Source organism: Danio rerio, chromosome 14 (genome assembly GCF_049306965.1).
Source record: "Danio rerio strain Tuebingen ecotype United States chromosome 14, GRCz12tu, whole genome shotgun sequence".
In the NCBI taxonomy this organism is placed as follows: domain Eukaryota; kingdom Metazoa; phylum Chordata; class Actinopteri; order Cypriniformes; family Danionidae; genus Danio; species Danio rerio.
In genome coordinates this window covers 27,829,086-27,845,958 of record NC_133189.1, presented here as the reverse complement: position 1 = coordinate 27,845,958, position 16,873 = coordinate 27,829,086, and the positions used below count along the sequence as shown (strand labels likewise).

Genomic DNA, 16,873 nt, shown 5'->3' with positions numbered 1-16,873 from the left:
ACCATTGCAACCGCCTAGCAACCAATCAGAACACCTTAGCAACCACCTAGAACACCCTAGCAACCACTTAGCAATGCCTTAGTCACAACTGAAAACTCCCTAGCAACGCCTTAGCAAGAAACATGTCAATCCATACTAGAAACATATACTGTATGTAGTTATCTCTCTATCTATGCCAACTGTTTAAACTTTGAAACTACTTCAACCTTTTAGATGAGGCTTTCTCAAGCCACCGTAAAGGTTGTCTACGAACTTTACTTTTCTAGTTTTAATTAAAAGTCACTGACATTTCAATTGTCCTCGTCATGCATTTTCAGCAATATTACAGATGTTTGTGAGAGTAAAAGGTTTGCAAAGTTTCAGTATGACCTTGATAAATGGAGTCTCTCAAAAGTAAGAACTGCCTTAGTTCTGTAACAGATTTGCAAATGGTCTTCACTAGTAACCAATGAACAACAGCTACATTGAACAGCGTGTACTTTTGCAGAAGATGCTAAAAGAAGATACACTTTGCATGAACTTCTAAAGTAAAGACTCAAACTTATCCAGTAAAACCAACATTATCATTATTGTATCACTTTATTGACAATTCCTGTGACATTTAACAACAGACTGTGCCGCCTGACTAATCTGAACAGAGTAGGCTCTTGGAGAGGAGTTATCTAAAAAGACCAGATCCTTCAACAAACCCATTAGTTTATATAAAAATAGCTATATTTTGAGTTTTTGAACTTGTATCCATGTGAAGCCTGGTTTATACTCGATGTGTTCGTTCGTTTGCTTGGCTACACGTGGTGACTGTGTCATCATCGCTGTGTTTGTGGAGGTTCGCTTTGGGTGCGCACAACATGATTTTAGCTGGTGAATCGCACAAATCGAGCGGACAGTTCGGACGGTGCTGCATTTGATTTGAGTTGAATATAAAACACTTTGAGGAGATTTTGTTTAAAACAGGTACGCCTGTACAGACATACTGTATGTATGATCCGTCCATGTGTGATCAGGGGTGGATTTAGTGATTTTTGGGGTCCTAAGCAATTCCAGCATGGGATCAATCATTCTTTTATACTTTTATTTAATTTTTATTTATATTGCTGTTTTTTATCACTCAATCAACTTTTTAACATTTTAAATGAATGCAATCTTTACATTTTAAATGATTAGTTTTCTTAAAATGAATTTATATTTTTTGGACATTTGACTGCTGGACTGCTCCATAATGGATATTATATTTGGGAATATTATTATTATTACATAACATTACATTGACCCAATAAGTATCATATTTGATTGTATACAAAATAATATTCAATTGTGTTAAAATAGAATTTGCGTAACTCTCACCATAAAAATTATGGTAGAGAACAATGTTATATATAGGTTATAGGTACAATATATATTTCTAGACATTTTTTGGGGCCCCCCAGATTTCCTGATTAGATTAGATGACTAATAATTCTTGGCAAGGAATTGAAACAGCAGTAGGGAAGGAGGAAAGTTTTTGTAAAAGAGTTCAGAAAGACTTGAGGGGGAAGTTTGTTAAAATCATAAAGGCCAAAGTGGAGTGTAATTTATATATAGTACAATTTTGAATTTAAAACAAGTGAGTTACAAAACTAAAATTAACTAATTATTTATTTGACAAGAAGATAAAATCAATTATTTGATTTTCTAATATTTGAACATATCGGTTTACAACATACTGATGCCCTGTTTTTTAGGCTTTACTTTTTAATAATAGTTAGAAATGTTGAACCATTATTGCCTTTTTAGCATACAAGAGGAGGACAGAAACTAGTCAGACAGTAATGTGTGAATTGTAGAGTGTGCTAAATCTATTAAAAAAACATCAGTATTATTTAGTAAATGTACTTTTTTTGCTTTTATACTTTCCATGATAAAAAAGATATTTGTAGATCAACCCATGTTCTGTTGTCAGTAATATTTTAATAAACTGTAATGGGTAGAAATGTCTGAGATATGAACAAAAGCAAATAATGCAACAAAGTTTGATTTTTAAAAATGGTTATTAAAATCTTTATAATCATTAAAACAATTTGTAAAAATAATAAAAATAATTGAACAATATTAATAATATGATGTAGTTCCGGAAACTTCCTACTTCTCTGATTTTACGGCCTGTTTCTTTTGACTGCTCCCGTCATTTTAAAGAATATCACAACAGCAAGCGGAAAAGTATAAAAGCTTTGTCGGTTTTGTGAGGTCCGCAATGTAGAGCGAGGCTTAAAAAAAAACAATAATAACAGGGCCACTTAAAATCACAGATAATCTCAGAACTTCTCATATGTCATTCAGCCTCATATAGCTCCAGGTTTTTGGGTCTCTCATAAACAAACAAGCCAAATGTAAATGAGTTTTGTGAAATGTGGTCAAAGAGAAAGATTATCAGCAAATAATTAGACACTCATAACTATTACTTAAATTCGGAAAACTTTGAAAAATTGCTTGTATTGTTTTTTGCCTTTTTTGTTTTTTATTACTGTTTTTATGATACATCTTATGGTGTATGTTTGTCACTTTTGGAGTTAGACAGTTAGGGCCACAATGAAAGAAGCTGTCATAAAGACATCTCAAACAGTGTCATATTTCCATTTAAAATGACATACAGAAACTGAACAAATGACACTTAATGACAGTTGTCCTTAGTGCGCATAACATTTCTTTCATATTCATGACATGTATCACGTCATGATTATATACGTCTTATAAACTCCCTTTCAAGAAATGTGTTACCCATAATTACAGCCTAGATATAATAACAGAGTATTATCTATGGGGCGTTTACACCACTATACAAAAATCTGGGGTTGAAAAGACGGTTTTACTGATTTTTTGAAAGAAGTCTGTCATGCTCACGGAGGCTTTGTTGGATGTTGTGTGAAATGCATGTTTATTTCTCACCTGTCCCAGGAGAGCAGACAGCAGCGAGCTCTTTCCACTGCCAACTCCACCACAAACCCCAACCAATGACCCCTGGGTAAACAGCACAAAAATCAAGCCATCAAATTACAATGTCATATTTGATAAAAGTCAGTGAGTTCAATCTATTCATGAAGTGCTTTCCTGCAGGCTAGGACTGATCCACCCATGAAAATCTTGTTTGTGTCTGAATTCGAAGTAATGCTGAAAAACACGTCTGACCTGAAGACAGAGTAAAGGTAAACCTGCATACTGAGTGGTAAATGTACCTTCTGAATGCACAGGTCTATGCGGTGCAGGGTCTTGTGCAGCGGCGGTCTGATGCTCTGGGTGGAGGAGATAGTGCTCTGTGGACTCTCCTGCTCCATGTGTGTGAGGAGATGCTCAGCATTCGGTTCCTCGATTTTCCCTTTGTTCTCCTCTGTGATGATGTACAAACTCAGTTTCTCCCTCCTCAAAACTCTCTTCATTCCACCTCGTTTTAGCTGAGTTCGGCTCTTTTTCGTCTGCGAGCCGCAGGTCTTCTCCCAGGCCAGCGTGGCATCTTTAAACTCCACCACGTTATAAGGATCTTCGGTTTTGACCGAGATCAGCTCTCTGTCCTCCATCATGAAGAGTTTCTGTGGGTGTAAAAGGAGGCATTGATACCAGGAAGCCCAAGCTTGTTTGGTAAACAACACTCTGGAGGAATAGTTCTCCCATAATGAAACTTTTGTCATCATTCTTTTACTCTACTTCATGCTGTGTAATATCTGAGTGACTTTCTAGGAAATAAAAATGAGAGAAACTGCAGAACGTTCAGGTTGCTCTTCCTTACACTATAATTCATTAGGAACTGGGACTGTTATACCGAGTTCAGACTGTGATTTTTAAAGTAGTGGTGTCACAGATGTTTTAACACTGCATAACTTTCTGGGGTAGCGTTCTGTCTGTGCTGTTTTTACAATGAAGGATGGATCGGCAACAGGGGGTTTCACACTGATTGAATTTACAATAGGAGAATCAGCGATCTCGGTCTGCAAATTACATCTCACAACCAAACGTGAGAAGTGACACGGAAACAACGTGAGGTCACATAGTATATTTCTTTTGTAATTAACTACGTAATGAGAAAGAAGCCTTTAGCTCACCTGACTTTGAAGGGAATTAGAAATTTCTCCTGAATTTTTCCTTTTCAACCCGTTTGTGATATTGCTTAGATGACATGTCAAACAGACACAGGCACCCCTGGCAAAATTTCCACTAGTTTTTCCTTTTTACTATTTTTTCCCCCAAACGACTGAAAAGAAGCACTTTTTAACTTCTCCCCCAACCTCTCACTGGCCTGGAGTTACCCTTACTAGTGGATGCTGCTCTCTTACTGGCTGTAGGTGATCGCTAATGTTATTTTCAATCAGAACTCATTTCACACAGCATGATCTGAATCGCAGACATTTAGGACGCAAAATATCTCACAGGTGTCGGCAACTCAACAGCGATTCTCTCAAATTGGGTTTTTGATAGTTCACACTATGTGATAGGCTAACACTTTATTTTGATCGTCCATTTGAGTGTTAGTAGACAGTCTGATTATTATCTGCTGATACTGACATTTAACAGTACTTCAACAGACATTTAACTGACTATAAGAAACTTTGTAAATACATGTCGACTTACACTAACCCTGACCGCAACCTAACAGTCTACTTATAATCTAATAGGAATTAGTTGGCATGTAGATGCAATGTAACTTAAATTCAACAAATGGACTATCAAAATAAAGTGAGACCAGATATGGTTACACACGTGAACGAGCACCGATTTGTCTGTGATTTCAATTATTTGTCGATGACTTCACAAAACCTGTCAGTGCGTCAATATCCGAGCAAAAATTATACAGTCTGAACTCATTGCATTTTGGAGCATTAAGGTTATTATCATACATTTATTAACTTTATTTTTTTTACTTTATTAACTTTATTAACCCTAACCTTAACTTTAATGAATTTAAAATTAACTAATTACTAATAACTTTTAACAGTTAAAGTTACATAACTTTAAAACATAACATAACCTGCAGTTATATGTCAATATGTACATGTTCAATGAAGTGTATTTGTGTATTAAGGGTTAACTTTTCTGAATTTGATTGTAATGTTATAATGTGCACCTTTTGTAAAGCTGTTTTGAAAGAAAAGTTATTGTGAGAAGCACTATACAAAGAAACTTGAATTGACTTTAATTTAACGAGAAATTTTGGGGGCATAAACATTTTTCCTTATACAATATTTTTAAATGTTTTTGAAAGCAATATCGTTATCGTTATCATATGTAAACTACAAAAATGGTAACGCCATGTACAGGCATATTTATGAGTTTAATCTAAAGTCTACAAGTCCCTGACAGCTGATCAGACTGCAGACAGACTGCAGATACAATATGTGTTTGTGCAGCTCAAGACACTAAGTGACACAGGCACGACTGGACTGGCAGGTAAAATATAGCAATTTTTGTCATTTTTGCTGATGCAAGTGGAAAATGTATAATTTTAAGATGGTTAGTGTCTATATGCAAAAGGAAAAAAATACTTTTTCAATTTTAGTACACTGTTGTCATGTAAACTTACCCTTAAGCTGCAAAAATATAGTAAAAATTGTCTAATAATTTTAATTTAATTTCAGTGCAAGTAAGTTTTAAGAACAACTGCAGAAGTGAAGATTATTAGGGACTAAGTCATATTAATTATAATAATTCCTTACATTTATATAGCGCTTTTCTGGGAACTCAAAGCACTTTACACAATGGGGGGGAATCTCCTCATCCACCACCAGTGTGCAGCATCCACCTGGATGACACGACGGCAGCCATTTTGCGCCAGACCGCACACCACACACCAGCTGATTGGTGGAGAGGAGACAGTAATGCAGCCAATTGAATATGGGGATGGTTAGGAGGCCATGATGGACAGAGGCCAGTGGGCAGATTTGGCCAGGATGCCGGGGTTAAACCCCTACTCTTTTTAAAGGACATCCTGGGATTTTTAACGATCACAGAGAGTCGGGACCTCGGTTTAACGTCTCATCCGAAAGACAGATATTAAAGGCTGTCATACTGATTAATAGTCCAAAAAAAGTGCAATGTTTGGAAATTTAACCCTTTACTCAACCTTCAGACAAATAAAAGAAAACAAAGTTTTGTTTTGAAGCTTTAATGGCTCAATTAGTATTATATGGTGTTCACACACAATTGGGAACCCCCCCCCCCCCCCCCCAAAAAAAAAAATACTCCATATATACTCCATATTTACATTCTCAAAAAAGCAAGATAGAATTCTAAATAGTTTTTTTGTTAAAATGAAAATCTTTAAATAACACACACTGTATATAAATATCAGTTTATCACTCTTTTTTATTGTATTGAAAGTTGCAACCTATGTTTGGTTGTTTTAATAATCTCATACTGATCTGATCTACATCAAAGCAATAAGTCTGCGATTGTCAGATCAAGGGAGGCTTGAACAAACTATGTAGCAATTTGGTAAAAGTGGGAAAGCCATCAAGGGATATCATAATTCATAATGAGAAATGTGTTATGTACAAGGTAGCAGTCTCTGATCCTGTGCACATTAGTTATCGTAGTTAAAACGGAAAAAAAAACATCTCTTTATCTTAATATTTTTCTATTAATCTGTGTGTATAAATAGCTTTTCTCAATGCACGGCAATAATGGTATCCTCACAAAGCTTTTTTTGTCCTAAATATATTCTAAATTACATGTAACTTTAGAGATGTAGATAGGGGTTAATTTATCAGAAGCTACAGCTTCATACCTGTGTCACGACAGCTACAGAAACAGACAACACAAAATGTCAATCCATCTTGATGTATGACAAAGGAATGTATATGTGTGCTCTAACCAGTAAGAAGACTAGTAAAACAACATTTCCATGCACTTAGAAATGTTGTGTGTCAAACTTACAGGTAAATTAAACAGTGAAATCTCTGTTTCAGAACACAGCAAAAGATTTTTTAGGTTTGAAAATGTCTATCTGTAATAAGTCTAATTTCATAATCAAAGCTGTGTAGCTTAAAAATATATCTATATAATTATAGGTTTATTTAATATATACAGATGAAATCAAAATTTGTACCCAAGTACCCAAGTGTGGTTTTATGGAGAGAATATTTTTTAAATCATTTTTAAACAAAACAGTTTTAATAACTGTTTTTTTTGTCTTTGCCATGATGACAGTACATCACAGTTTCTACTTATTTTGCAAGATACTAGTATTCAGCTTAATGAATGTCTTTTCAAGACTAAGTTAATTAGGTTAACTAGGCAAATTAGGTTCATTAGGCAGGTCTTTGGACAACGGTGGTTCGTTCTGTAGACAATCAATTAAAATATTTCTTAAGAGGGCTAAAAGTATTGTCCTTAAATTTTTCAATTAAAAGTTTAAACTTCTTTACTCAATTCAAACTAAAAGAAATACAACTTTTGCCAGAGGAAAACAATATTATAGGAAATACTACGGTGGCCGAGAGAGCTTATGTGCTGCAATTTAAGAAAACACATGCAATTACAAAAAACTCCAGCAAATTAAGAAAAGGTCTTCATCCGTTTAACAGCACGTGTTCTCACAACCCAAACAAATTTTTAAAAAACATGCTGCATTTTTCTCATAACGCAAACAATTCTAGAAAATGCGCTGCATTTTCTTACAACACTTTCAAATAGCTCAGAACACAAAGAAAATATTTTAAGGAGACCCTAAAACGTAACGGACCCGGCTATTTAGATTGTGGTTATTTAGGCTAATAAAACACAAAAGACAAGGGAATCAAGATGTTTAAATAAACAAAGAAAAATCTCACCTTTCAAAAATCACCTGCAACTACATTGAGCAATAGTCACAGCATAGGGGCCTTTGTCACGTTTTTGGGTCCACTTGAAACATTTCTGTTGTGTTCCAATGTTTTGGCAAGTTTTATTGCAAACAATTAATAAAACGCATTGCATTTTCGTAAATTGTTTGCATTGTGAGAAAATGCAGTGTGTTTTATTAATTTGTTTGCATTGTGAAAAAATGCAGCTCGCTTTTTACTGTGTATGTGTTGTGAGGATTTGCAGCTTGTGTGCTGTCAAACTAATAAAGATCTTTTCTTAATTTGCTGCCGTTTTTTTTTTAATTGCAGCATGTTAAGCTCTCTTGGCCAACATACTGTAAAAAACTGGAAAAATACAAAAAGAAAAATGAAATATTTTACAGGAGGGCTTATTGTTTTGATGTCAACTGGATACACAGCATAGCCTCAGTCCATTAACAGCTCATTCTGTATTTTTCATCTTTTCAGGTGCCTAAAAATGTCCTCAGTACTCCTTTATATCAGATTAGACAACAGGTTTTTGAAACTTCTTTAAAAAAAAATGCTCCCCATATGTATTCCACTAAAATTAAATTAATCTAGGAATAAAATGAAGATAAGAAAAACATTTTAAACAGTCAGTTTTGTTCTTTCCCTAGTGGATATGGATGCGTTTCTGACCTGAAATCGTTTCACAGCCACGGAGCCCTCGGATAAAGCACGCACCGCCAAGGGCGTGACTTTTAGAGCAAAGGTCATGGAGTTGAAAACAGCAACAACAGTGAAGGCCTATGTGTTGTGACAGAAATGCAAACAGAACTTCATGAGTTTAAGTTCACAGTTGTTTACAAGCCTCGGGCAGGATGTGAGGAGCAGAAATATGAAAATATCACCTGTGCTGCAGTCAGATCATAGCCCAGAGCCATGTGAAGAGTGAACGTGCAGACGCTGGCGATCACCACCACTACTGGAGCCACACCTAGAGTCAGGCTCTGAACACAACCGGCCCACTCCAAGTTCCTCCGCTCCTCGGATCGAACTTCTACACACACATGTGAGAAAAGACATGCATTTTAGACTGGCAACTGCACCATTTTCCTAAGTGTCCAGAGGTTGGTTGAAAAGACTGCTTGAACTAGTTTTTCAGGATCATGTGTCTACTGCTTTTCAGTAAGTCTGTTATTCAGAGGTAGCTTCGCAGACTTAGAATTTGGTCTTAGTTTTTTCACAGATAAAAACAAGAATCAAATGACAAACACAATTGCAAGAATCTATAGAATTTTTATGTCATTGACTAAAAATTAGATTAAAAAGGGTTAACAATAATGGGAAAAAGGGAGGAAGAGATCCAATTAAAGTCTTGCATGACTAAGTGATAGGTAGATGATAATTGTCAAAGTACTGATGTACCTGATAAGACATAAGTTAGCAAACGGTTTTCTCATAAAGCATTCAGATATGAAAGTGTCTAGAAGAAAAAGAATAACATGCTTATGGATAAATCTGAAATAGCTTGGTAATGGGGAAAATAATTTCAAATTAGTAATGTATGTCAAAATGCCAAATGTGGGGAGTAAGTACATGTAAAACGAGGAGAATACTGGAGGTGTGTCAGTATATTTGTGCATTTGCTGTCTTTCTCATTAATCAAACAAAAAAACTTAGAGAAAATCATCTGCTGATTTTCATTTTGATCATCACTTTAGTAGCAGTAAAAGGACTAGTCTCTTTACTGAACATTGCTTGAGTCATTCAATCGGTATTTTAATAATTAGAAAATCATGATATGAAATTTTAAAGCAACGTTTAATGAGAAATGTGTACTAAATGCATTGCAGTTTAAAAATAATATGATATTTAGTAAGGGCGTACGATATGCTATTTTTATTTTTATTGTTATCGTTATCGATCCAATATCAATTTTAGGCCAACATCTTTTAGCCAATAGATTACGTAATTGTACAGAACTGCAGGGGAGACGTGTCCCAGTCACTGAATCCAGCATAGGTGTTCTCAACTGTCTGCCACATTTGGTCTTTATATTAAGCTCTGTGTTTGTCAAAGTCATTTGTGCTCAGGTGTTGTATCAAAATCTGATTTTCAAGGACAAATCTGACTCTGCTTCATGTGCATGCAAAGTTAAAGTTTCAAACTCACAGCGATTTATCATAAACCTTTCATCAATAATTTTTCCCCACAATTGACTGCAAGAACAAACAGAAGCGTTGTCTGATTGACAAACAATCTGAAACCCCAAATGGGGTGAATTTATGCCGCATTTTCTAAAGTAAATCATACTATCTGTATTTAGCTTTTCGCTTGTACTGTGGCTCTGAACTGTAAAAACACCTCTCTTTTTTCGAACAATAAATATCTGTAAATTTGTACTTTATTGTAACATGTTTTATGCAAGAACATTTGAGCTGGTTTCAGTTCTTGATTATTTCATTTTAATTTTATTTAAAGATATTTATTTTACTTGCTTGTTAATTAAATCCCATTTTGTTATTTAACCCATTATTTTCATGAAACAGTCAAGTTAATTTACTATGTGAAGAAAATGAAATCATTAATTTTTTGGCATGCTGATTTATATGAAATCATAAATATGAATCTATTTAATCACCTTGCAATTTTAAAATTATAGCTTTTTTGCTTTGAGTAAGCTATTCAGTTCATAAGATCAGTTCAAACTTTTATGAAGTTTTTAAAATTAAATCAGTTGTTCATTATATAAAAATATAACATTTGCAAATTTGTATATTTATCAGCTATAGCATATCAGTTATCGCCCTCATAATCTTAAGAGTTGTCAGTTATCAATACTGGCCAAAAATTCTATATCGGTGCATCCCTAATATTCAGCCAGGTAAAAGTAGACTGCAACTAAAACGTCACAGATGACAGAACAATAACTAAAACCAAAAGTTAGGTTTAGTTAGCACATTAAAACTATCAAAAAATGTAGTTAGAATTGAGTTATAATCATATCTGAATTCACAGGAAACTAAAGTCAATGTGTTCTTCTTGCAAGAAACATTGAATTTACAAATGTTGTGTTGAATCCTAAAAGATTTAGATATAACACCACTTGAACTTTCTTCCTCTCATTTTGTGACTGTACATCCAGACAATACCTCACAACAAAACAATTACAATAATTCTAAAAACACATATATATCTCAGATCAATCAAATTCCTGGTTGCATTATAACAAGTAAATGTGTCTGTTTTTACTTCTAAAGATTAACAAAAAAATAAACATTTTCTGATTATTTACTTATCCTCTTTTTAAAAATTACTCATCATTTTGTTCTAGAACAAACTTAAACCCGCCAAAATTAAGGTATGAAAGCTGTCACTGGGGTGTGGTACCTCTTTTAAGGTACATTTTTGTACTTTACAGGTGCACATTAGCACTTTTAGGTTACAGGTTTGTACTGTTAAGGTCCTATGAGCTACCTGTAAGGACCTGTTAGGAACTAAAAAGTACCTTTTGAAGATTTACCACCCAGGGACAGCTTTTGAACCTTTAATTCTGAGAGTGTAGTATGCAGGAGTTGTGTTAATTCTGGGCTGTCAAAAATCCAGGCTGTCAAAAAGTCAACAATGACTCATGTTTATATGCATCAGAGGAGACAAATCCTTCAATGTTTTCAATTCAAAACTTTAATATCATGTCTGCTCAATAGAGAAAGTCACATGCATCTCTTGAATGACCCAGCACCAAAAAGAAATGTTTATATATTTTTAAATTGACCATATAAACGGACACATTTGAAGTGCTCTAAACAAGGCTGTGATGCGAATACAGCCATATTGTGTTTCCATCCTACAACGTAGTTTCTAATTTACAACAGCCAAATGCTGTTCAATCCGGCGGCAACACTGCAAAGTGTGTCTGTAAGGGAAGACAGATCGTAATCATAAATGGGATGTTGCAGTAGATGGAAATGGCGAAGCATTGGCTGTTGTCCAAGTGGCCCATTTCACCCTCCTTCTGCTGCACTAATATTTGTCTCCCGACTGCCCGCAAGCTGGCACATTCATTCAGTGGCGCTCTCTGGCTCATGGCCAAAGTGTTTTGCTGCTGGTCTAAACAACCAGAAGCGCTGGACGTAATCTCTGAAAACACTGCTGGATCTCCATAATTCAGATATAGAGGATGCTAATCTATGCAGGTTGTGATATTTTATTCATAAGAGCATGTGAAAAAGATGTAAATGGATGAAAGAAGGCCATTCATCCTTCATTACACTGACTCTGCTTCTTAAAAGGCGATCTCAGGAAATAGGATTACAGATGTTGTACATCTCAGATTACACCATTAAATGATCAGTTTCCTTTATGTGGCCTTTTAAATGATTCAGAACCTTTTTCCCAAAAAGATATGAAATGTACTTTTCAGAAAAACAGCAATGGTGAGAGAATTTCCTTATATACTCACTGAAAAGATCTTTTTTCCTGACCTATCACCTCCTTCAATGCTGGATAAAATTCTACAATCTCTTACTGCTCCTAAAGGTCAAATTGCACCATTTTACATGATTATTATGTCTTCAAATGATGCTTTAATTGACCGATTTAGAGGAGAGTGGGTAAAGGACATTGGAACTGAAATACCTGATGAAATATGGGAAGAGGCTCTGAGTAGAGTACATGGATCCACTTCCTGCACACGCTTCAATCTCATATGATTTAAAATTATTCATCATGCCTACTACACAGAGTGTAGACTCTCAGTCTCAAAAATATATCCTTCAACTGATGAGGTGTGTGATCCATGTAAAAGTGACAAGACAGACTTTTTCCATGGGCTTGTCAAAAGTTGAGTGACTATTGGAAACACATTTTTGAAACACTAAATGATGCCTTTAGTTTAGACATAAAACCCTGTTGTTAAGCTATTTTTGGTGTACAAGAAAACAAAATATCATTGACAAACAAGGAAAAAATTTTTTTATCGCCTTCGCTACTTTTTTAGCAAGGAGAAGAATACTTCTTAAGTGGACATCAGCAGATTTACCTAAAGCTTCAATGTGAATGTGTGATCTGATCTTATATTTGAAATTAGAGACAATTAAATACTTAATGAAGGGATCTGTCCATAGATTTTATGAGACATGGCAACCTATGATCACATATTTTAAAAAAAGGAAGACTCTCTCCTTTATCTGATTTATATAAAGAAATCCTTGCAAAAAGGTTTAAATGTGATCACCAATATAATTTAGTTTTATATTTATGTAGAAGACCACTATAAATGTGTCAGATTCTTTTAATATCATGTACTGTAGGTAAATATTTATCTGAATTATTTTCACACTTGATATTGTATACAAAATATACAATATCAATAAATAAATGTATACAATACTGTAAAGTTTATTTTTTATTTTATTATTTAAAAATTATTTTATTTTATTTTATTTATCAACTTATTTATTTTTTCCATTTTGCTATAAATGATCTATTCTTGTTGTAATTTTATTTTAATTTTATTTGTTTGTTAATTAATTTCAGTGGCAAGGTTCAAAAAATGGGATAAAATTACAACCTTGATTGTACAAATGTTAATGTTAAAACTTCTTTTTTAAAGTTCTTTTCTTTTCTTTTTTTTTTTTTTGGCCAGAGGAGAAATGGTCCCGCCCAACTAAGCCTGGTTTCTCTCAAAAATTTTTTCCTTCATTTTCATCAATTGATGAAGTTTGTTCCTTGCTGCACATTGATGGGTTTGTTCTTCAGTGTTTGGACTTTCAGCAGAGAAAATTAAACCACGCTGAACTAAACTGAAGTTCAACTCTAACTGAACTAACACAGTTTCAATTTATGTTTCTCTTCTATGTTAAGCTGCTTTGACACAATCTACATTGTAAAAGCTCTGTATAAATAAACATGAATTTAATTTTCGATCCCTTATTAGATGTCAATAAAACCTGCAGTGATCTACTAAAACTAACATCTAGATGCTGTCCATGCTGTTTGGATAAATATGAAAATACATTTTCCTGTCAATTAATGAAATAAACACAAATAAAATGACAGCAACGAAAGGACAGCAGTTAAAAAAGTACCTAATTATCACAATGTTGATATGCTTGCGCAATCATGTCAATGTTCATAAATGTCACGCAACGTGCATACTGTTTATCAGATCCTTTTGATTTTCCCAGAGTCCTTTACATAAAAATAGCCTAGAGCATTTATGACCTAGAAAGTCAGGTTAGGTAAGTTTCGATACAAGCCATTCACACAATTGTTTGCACACCTTTATAGCAAACCAAGTACCATTTATTTTACATATAGTATAGTAGAGTACATTACTAGAACACTTTTTGAGCATTTTACCTCAGGATGTTTTATGTATATACTGTGAATACTGTATATACTGTCATTTTAACTTAATGATCAACTTTTTAAAGAGTGATTTAAGTTGCTTTATCATTTTTGCTTGGTTTTACAAACTGTATTGTACAAACTGTATTTTAAATAAATCAAATTAACATTTTCAAATTAGTCAATATTATTACTGAAATTAATTTAAAAGCTGAATAAATATAAATGTACACACATTTACACAAGTAAATGAATAAACTCAATGTTGAGCTTAAAATCTGCAAAAATCTGTGTATTTCTGCGTGCGCAGTCTCCATGTTGACCTACTCATCACCAAAATTGTTATCATTTAGTTGGCACAATAGCCTAGTGGTTAGCGTGCCGACATATGGTGCAGTAGCACGTCAGGGCGTCACGAGTTCAAATCCCGGCTCGAGGACATTTCCCTACCCTACCCCCTCTCTCTCTCCCACTTCGCTTCCTGTCTCAAAAACTGTCCTATCTAATAAAGGCAAAAAGGCCAAAAATAAATCTTTAAAAAAATAATAATAATAATAATAATTGTTATCATTTAACATTCAAACTGCTACAAAGGCATTACAGGAGCAAGAGCGCTAAATGCTTTGTACATCTTAAAGCTCAGAGACTCTCAGGGCATTACAGTGACTGAGGACTGAGGAAGGACACAGCAAAGATAGCGGATTAGGAAACTTGAGATTGTTCCTTTGAATGCAGTGCAAAGCCACAGAGATCATCCTTTGATTTCCATGGAGACTAAGACATCTAAGCTCTCAGACAAACAGGAAGTGAGAGTGTAATGATGGGGCTGTGAGTAGGTGCATCTGAACGCTGTCTTACTTTGGATGTTGTTGGCAAACGGCGTCTCCCAGCAGTACATCTTAATGAACTTCATGCAGCCCAGGATCTCGTTCATCAGCCGAACGCGGCGGTCCGTAACTGCCACACACTTCTTACGGAAATATGCTGTCATGCGGGAGGCCAGCATCTGTGGGAAACAATTAAAATGAGAAGAACGACCTGTACAGCGAGACATGAGGCAGCAGGGTGTCCTGACTCAAAGGGAAATCCCCAAGAGTAAAACTATTGGAGTACAAATGACTGAATTTGTGATTTTTGTTTGTGTACATTTTTGTAACTCTTTAATGTGGCTCAGATTACATCTAAACACCTGCTGCTGCATGTATAAGCCTGAAAAACCTCTTCTCTGATGTGATCATTATAAAATATTTCAGTATATTTCATAATATAAATAAATCTGATATCAGATTTTTGTTATTTCAAGACTTTTACAGACCGTCTAAAACCATTCAGCAGCATGAACATTTTCATTTTTCTATTCCATGTAGTAGAGAACATCTTTTCTGGGTCTTCACATTTCTCTCAGTCTAGTCATGCTGGTCAGTTTGAAGGGCAGGCTTTCTACAGGTTTTATCAAGTCAAATTTAAAAACTTTTTTAAACTATTATGAATGAAATTTCTTACTTACACAAGGCTAAACACTAAGGATTTTTTTCTAATGGCCCAGTTAAAACATTAACAAACCATTAAAAACACACATAATATTGTAAGGAAGATAACTAAACCATATGTTTATAAATATAAATATGAATAAAGTTAATAAATAAGAGTTAATAAATAAACTTTGGTCAACTTTTATTGAGATGGAATGAAAGTGATTGGATGGGTGTTGGTGTGATTGGTGTGATTGGGTAGCTTTACATGGACATAGGAAAATTAAGACGTGTTTAAAAAAAAATTAAGACCTAAAACACAATATGTTTAGTGAGTTTAAGACTTTTTAAGGACTACATTTTTGATTTTGAAATTTAAGATTTTTTAAAACCTTGCAGATACCCTGGAAGGTCAGTTTAGGTCAGGCCATTTTAGCTTGTATGGAATGGATGGCTAAGGAATTTCAAACATAACAACAATGCGTATACAGTTGAAGTCAGAATTATTAGCCCCCTTGAATTAATAACCCCCCTGTTTTTCTTTTTCCCAAATTTCTGTTTAACAAAGAGATAATTTTTTACACACATTTCTAAACATAACAGTCTTAATAACTCAACTCTAATAACTGATTTATTTGATCTTTGCCATGATGACAGTAAATAATATAATTCAAAATAAGACACTTCTATACAGCTTAAAGTGAAATTTAAAGGCTTAACTAGGTTTATTAGGTTAACTAGGTAGGTTAAGATAATTAGGCACGTTATTGTATAACAGTGGTTTGTTCTCTAGACTTTTGCAAAAAAATAGCTTAAAGGGGATAATAATTTTGACCCTAAAAGGGTTTTAAAATTTTTTAAAAATGCTTTTATTCTAGTTGAAATAAAACAAATAAGACTTTCTCCAGAAGAAACAATATTATCAGACATACTGTGAAAATGTCCTTGCTCTGTTAAACATCATTTGGGAAATATTTAAAAAAGAAAAAAAATCAAAGGGGGGCTTATAATTCTGACTTCAACTGTATGTGTAGGTATAATACAATAACTGTAATGCAGCAATAACACTAGAAATATGTAGTTATTATTTATTCTTTCATTCATTTACCTTTCGGCTTAGTCCCTTCACTCATCAGGGGTTGCCACAGCGGATTGAACCGCCAACTTATCCAGCATATGGTTTACACAACGCATGCCCTTCCAGCTGCAACCCAGTACTGGGAAACACCCATACACACATTCACACACATACACTATGATAATTTTACTTATTCAATTCAC

The 16,873-nt window shown here is 34.3% G+C and overlaps 1 protein-coding gene across 5 annotated transcripts in view; it reads right to left on the bottom strand.

Annotated features, from left to right (window-relative positions):
• wu:fb13g09 overlaps positions 1-16,873 on the bottom strand; it is a 79,237-nt gene that overhangs the window by 38,073 nt on the left and 24,291 nt on the right. For all 5 annotated transcript variants that reach the window (XR_012389734.1, XM_073921823.1, XM_073921824.1 and 2 more), the window contains 5 exons: positions 14,979-15,126; positions 8,678-8,826; positions 8,466-8,573; positions 3,210-3,560; positions 2,923-2,994 (listed from right to left, as the gene is read on the bottom strand). Coding sequence is in view for 4 of the 5 variants with exons in the window: in XM_073921823.1 (XP_073777924.1) it covers positions 2,923-2,994; positions 3,210-3,560; positions 8,466-8,573; positions 8,678-8,826; positions 14,979-15,126 (828 nt within the window). In the remaining variant the exon portion in view is untranslated. The remainder of the gene's footprint in view (positions 1-2,922; positions 2,995-3,209; positions 3,561-8,465; positions 8,574-8,677; positions 8,827-14,978; positions 15,127-16,873) is intronic.